The sequence below is a fragment of the Aethalodelphis obliquidens genome, unplaced genomic scaffold (genome assembly GCF_003676395.1).
Source record: "Aethalodelphis obliquidens isolate GAN/ISIS:26980383/991018 unplaced genomic scaffold, ASM367639v1 scaffold4, whole genome shotgun sequence".
NCBI lineage: Eukaryota > Metazoa > Chordata > Mammalia > Artiodactyla > Delphinidae > Aethalodelphis > Aethalodelphis obliquidens.
In genome coordinates this window covers 81,383,375-81,389,508 of record NW_020837948.1, presented here as the reverse complement: position 1 = coordinate 81,389,508, position 6,134 = coordinate 81,383,375, and the positions used below count along the sequence as shown (strand labels likewise).

The window sequence follows — 6,134 nt, the reverse complement described above, 5'->3', positions numbered from 1 at the left end:
TAACAACAAAAAGTAAAGAGGCTGACCCTTTATAACAATTTACAGAACTCTGTTTAACTTAATGAGAAAAATCTGCTTTGGATAAGGCACTGTTTCATCACTTCTCAGAGATTAAGGCACACAGTCACCAGCATTACAAACACAAATGTGTAAGAAAATCTGAAGACAGCAGCTGGTACAAATGCTACCAAAAAACAGGTGCCTTTGGGGCACTGATTGTTATGTCAAAGTATATTAAACTGTGCAAATGTAAAACTTACAGCAACTCAATTTTCCTTCTCTAATAAAGGTTAATCATTTTTAACAGAAGATAACCTGAAAGAACAAAGGAAAAAGTCAATTTCCTAAAACTACTTTTTTGAAAAAAAATTGTTTTGTCTCTTAGTATCAGGCAAATTTTAAAAAAAATGATTTAACTGGTATAATATTTTAGAATAGTATGTAAACAAATTGATAGCAACTAAAACAATTTTAATGGCACATTCAGGAGTTTACATTTGAAATGACATTATTGGTTAGGTCCTTTTTTGGGGATTTTATGGTTATGAGTCAAGTATCAATATTTTGTTAATGTTAATTTTAAACAAATATTTTGTTAAATTTAGTTATGTTTTTCAAAACAGTTAAAATTCCAACACATGAGATTTGAGGGCAAAGATAATGAAAAAATACTACTTTGGTAGAATGTTACTACAGTCAACATATTATAATAATTATTTCCTAAAGTTATTTCTGAAACAATAACCTAGGTCTAATGTTACTGTCTTTTAAGAATATTATAACATAAGTGCACAAAAGCAGTTTCTGCCAGTAATCACAACTCACTAAAGCACTTGGCAAATTAAACTTCAGTCAGGATCAAAATATATGAAATAAAGAAATGTTAGCATTCATTATACATCTTATAATTAATATAAGTACCTAACATGTTTTTAAAATTCACTTTAATGTTGGCTGTCATTATCTCAACCATTGGTTCTTTAAGACTGCCATATGGTTATCTCAGACATCAATATAATTTCCATGTTTTGAAGACATCACTTGGCTCGTCCCTGTGAAATACATAACAAATGAACAGATGTGAGGTAAAGATGATGTGATTATTACATAAAGCCAAAATGGCAAAGGAGAAGTTTCTCCAAATGGGCATATCCACAAGCCATGGCGAATTGCATCTCGAATATGGTGTGAGGTCCAGGATATAAATAACATCCAGGGAAGACAGCACCATGAATCTTTGAGCTTGAAAAGGTGCATCGTAAACTTCAGGGTCAGAACCACAGCGGGTATCACAGTAGAACAGTGAAGGAAAGGTCTTCGTGGAAGAGTAATAGCAGCCTGCACAGGGAAAGCGGTAGCTAGTATCATTTCCTTCTTGGCAAACAAAATTTTATAGCTGCTTCCTAATATTGTAACCATCTGTTTTCCTGCAGGCTATTGGAAATGCAAAGGAAACGTTTTCTATGCCACCTCCTCCAAAAACACTTTGCACTAAAAATGAAATCACGATCTCAGGAACATGTGATTAATTTTTAAAAGCTTCCTATTATTTACTTAGAAAAGTCACAATACAAACAGTTTATATCCTAAATATATGGTTAGTGTAAACTTGGACTTTAAAAAAATTGTCTGGGACCTCTAAGAGTATTGAAAAAGTCTCACAACTGAATAAAATATTCTTCAATTAAACTTTTTAAAATTGAAGTATAGTTGATATATAATGTTATATTAGTTTCAGGTGTACAACATATATTTTTATTGATTATACTCCATTTAACGTTATTATAAAATACTGGTTATATTCCCTGTGCTGTAAATTACATCCTTGTATCTTAATTATTTTATACCTAATAGTCTGTACCTCTTAATCTCCTTCCCCTATCTTGTCCCTCCCCCACCCCATTCTTCAATTAATATATGCATAAAAGATGAGTATTTTTGTTGTAACCTTTTATATTAGCCTTGAATACTTTCAGAATTTATTTATAACAACATTTAGAGGCAGTATATTATTTTAAACAAGTATTTGAAAGTTGAGTTAAATAAACCAATAGCATTTCTAAACCATTGTAAAAATGTAATCAATATCTAAACAAATGAAAATTTCAGGCTTAACACCTGAATGATCCATGAGTAAGGTTTCATTCTCACACATTCTAAAGGCTAATTTCCAACTAGATAATTTCTAATAAAAATAAAGCTGAAGATAGAGAAGATTGCCTGATTTGGAATCTCCCCACACATCTTCAAAAACACTACAGAACAATGACAAATAAAACTATACCAAGCCCCACTTAGCATAGCCAGAAGTCAGAGAATGCCCAAACTTCAATTACTCTAAAGTATTAAACACCAAGTTAGTGAGCACTCTCTCACACTCCCCACTCAAGCCAAAAAAAACTGCATTGAAGAAAGATAAGGGGAAATCTAAGATTGATCTAAAGTTACCACTAGAAAGAGAAAGTTCAACCCAAGTGTGGGGTCCTCGTACATAAGAGCACTAACTACACAGAAAGGACTTAAAAGTGGGCACGATTCAAGGCTCTGAAAAGCATTAGTTTTCCAGGAGAAGATGGTACAAAGGAAGGGAGAGGTAGCCTTTGGAGACTCGGGTGGTAAAGGGAAAAAAGAAGTAGTAAAGGCAAAAGTCAGGTTCCTATTTTTTAAAAAATAAAGGACACAACCTTCCCACCACATTAACAAAAAAATCATCCATTAAAGAGACTGTACCTTGCAACACTGTCAAATCAGACCAACCTTAAACTGGGTATCTTGTAAAGCCACTCCTTAAACCAGTATTCTTTAATCCCCACCTACCCGCTGAACATCAAAGAGTTTATTTATTCTACATTCCTAATTCCCTCTCCCTACTCCTCCACATTTTTAGTTGTTTTATTTTTACATTGTCAGAACACATAACATTTCTGTATTATGCCATTTTAGCCTCCACCTTTGTTTTTAAGTTATATACCCACAATATATCATGCTCCTCAATAGCAGCGTGGGATGGGGGGCAGGATGGGCTACAGTAATCAGTACTTGGAGGAGAGCAATAGCCTCATGTTGAGATGATTAGCAGTTGTGCTCTGGATGTGTGGAGGGATACTGACTATTCACAATTTCATTTGTGAAGTCTATTTATATTAATAGTTGCTAAGGAAGAAACAAGAAGTTTCTGTTGCTTGCCTAATTTCTAAAATATTCATGCAAATTATTCATTCATAGATAAATAATAAAACAAAGACATATCATAAAATTATACAAGTAAAAATAGATATCTTAAAAATAGAAGTAGCTACCCACCACCAGTCCCTCCCATCAGGAAGCTTGCACAAGCCTCTTAGATAGCATCATCCATCAGAGGGCAGACAGCAGAAGCAAGAAGAACTACAATTCTGCAGCCTGTGGAAGGAAAGCCACATTCACAGAAAGATAGACAAAATGAAAAGGGAGAGGACTATGTACCAGATGAAGGAACAAGATGAAACTCAGAAAAACAACTAAATGATGTGGAGATAGGCAACCTCCCAGAAAAAGAATTCAGAATAATGACACTGAAGATAATCCAGGACCTCGGAAAAAGAATGGAGGCAAAGATTGAGAGGATGCAAGAAATGTTTAACAAAGACCTAGAAGAATTAAAGAATAAACACCTAGAAGAATTAAAAAACAAACAGAGATGAACAATACAATAACTGAAGTGAAAGATACACTAGAAGGAATCAATAGCAGCATAACTGAGGGAGAAGAACGGGTAAGTGACCTGGAAGACAGAATGGTAGAATTCACTGCCGTGGAACAGAATAAAGAAAATAAGAATGAAAAGAAATGAAAACAGCCTAAGAGACCTCTGGGACAACATTAAATTCAACAATATTCACATTATAGGGGTCCCAGAAGGAGAAGAGAGAGAGAAAGGACCCAAGAAAATATTTGAAGAGATTATTGCCGAAAACTTCCCTAACACGGGAAAGGAAATAGCCACCCAAGTCCAGGAAGCACAGAGAGTCCCAGGGAATATAAACCCAAGGAGAAACATGCCGAGACACATAGTAATCAAACTGACAAAAATTAAAGAAAAATTATTAAAAGCAACAAGGGAAAAATGACAAATAACATACAAGGGAACTCCCATAAGGTTAACAGCTGATTTCTCAGCAGAAACTCTACAAGCCAGAAGGGAGTGGCACAATATATTTAAAGTGATGAAAGGGAAGAACCTACAACCAAGATTACTCTAACTGGCAAGGATCTCATTCAGATTTGACAGAGAAATCAAAATCTTTACAGACAAGCAAGAGCTAAGAGAATTCAGCACCACCAAACCAGCTCTACAACAAATGCTAAAGGAACTTCTCTAAGTGGGAAACACAAGAGAAGAAAAGGACCTACAAAAACAAACCCATGACAATTAAGAAAATGGTAAAAGGAACATACATATCGATAATTACCTTAAACGTAAATGGATTAAATGCTCCAACCAAAAGACACAGGCTCGCTGAATGGATACAAAAACAAGACCCATATATATGCTGTCTAAAAGAGGCCCACTTCAGACCTAGGGACACATACAAACTGAAAGTGAGGGGATGGAAAAAGATATTCCATGCAAATAGAAATCAAAAGAAAGCTGGAGTAGCAATACTCATATCAGACAAAACAGACTTTAAAATAAAGGATGTTACAAGAGACAAGGAAGGACACTACATATGATCAAGGGATCAATCCAAGAAGATATAACAATTATAAATATGTATGCACCCAACATAGGAGATCCTCAATACATAAGGCAACTACTAACAGCTATAAAAGAGGAAATCGACAGTAACACAATAATAGTGGGGGAGTTCAACATCTAACTTACATCAATGGACAGATCATCCAGACAGAAAATAAATAAGGAAACACAAGCTTTAAATGACACAATAGACCAGATTTAATTGATATTTATAGGACATTCCATCCAAAAACAGCAGATTACACTTTCTTCTCAAGTGCACATGGAACATTCTCCAGGACTGATCACATCTTGGGTCACAAATCAAGCCTCAGTATATTTAAGAAAATTGAAATCATATCAAGCATCTTTCTGACCACAATGCTATGAGATTAGAAATCAATTACAGGGGAAAAAACGTAAAAAACACAAACATATGGAGGCTAAACAATACATAACTAACTAACCAAGAGATCACTGAAGAAATCAAAGAGGAAATAAAAAAATACCTAGAGACAAATGACAATGAAAACATGATGATCCAAAACCTATGGGGTGCAGCAAAAGCAGTTCTAAGAGGTAAGTTTACGCCAATACAAGCCGACCTCAAGAAACAAGAAAAATCTCAGCTAAACAATCTAACCTTACACCTAAAGGAACTAGAGAAAGAAGAACAAACAAAACCCAAAGTTAGTAGAAGGAAAGAAATCATAAAGATCAGAGAAGAAATAAATAGGCCTTACCTGGTGGCACAGTGGTCAAGAATCCACCTGCCAAGGCAGGGTACACGGGTTCAAGCCCTGGCCCAGGAAGATCCCACATGCCATGGAGTAACTAAGCCCAGGCGCCACAACTACGGAGCCTGAGCTCTAGAGCCCACAAGCCACAAGTACTGAGCCCACGTGCCAGAACTACTGAAGCCTGCGTGCCTAGAGCCTGTGCTCTGCAACAAGAGAAGCCACAACGAGAAGCCCGCAGACCGCAATGAAGAGTAGCCCCCACTCACCACAACTAGAGAAACCCTGCACAGCAACGAAGACCCAACACAGGCATAAATAAATAAATAAATAAATAAAAGAAATGAAACAGAAACAAAGAAAACAATATCAAAGATAAATAAAACTAAAAGCTGGTTCTTTAAGAAGATAAACAAAATTGATAAACCTTTACCCAGACTCATCAAGAAAAAGAGGGAGAGGACTCAAATCAATAAAATTAGAAATGAAAGAGGAGAAGTTACAACAGACACTGCAGAAATACAAAGCAGCATAAGAGACTACTACAAGCAACTCTATGCCAATAAAATGGACAACCTGGAAGAAATGGACAAATCCTTAGAAAGGTAAAACCTTCTAAGACTGAACCAGGGAAAAATAGAAAATATGAACAGATCAATCACAAGTAATGAAATTGAAAC

General features: G+C 35.4%; 1 protein-coding gene across 4 annotated transcripts in view; it reads right to left on the bottom strand.

Moving 5' to 3' along the window:
* Positions 1 to 394: 394 nt before the first annotated feature.
* TMEM267 (transmembrane protein 267) overlaps positions 395 to 6,134 on the bottom strand; it is a 31,796-nt gene continuing 26,056 nt past the window's right edge. For all 4 annotated transcript variants that reach the window (XM_027101165.1, XM_027101162.1, XM_027101166.1 and 1 more), the window contains one exon: positions 395 to 1,338. In XM_027101165.1, the coding sequence (XP_026956966.1) occupies positions 1,003 to 1,338 (336 nt within the window). In that variant the 3' untranslated portion in view covers positions 395 to 1,002. The remainder of the gene's footprint in view (positions 1,339 to 6,134) is intronic.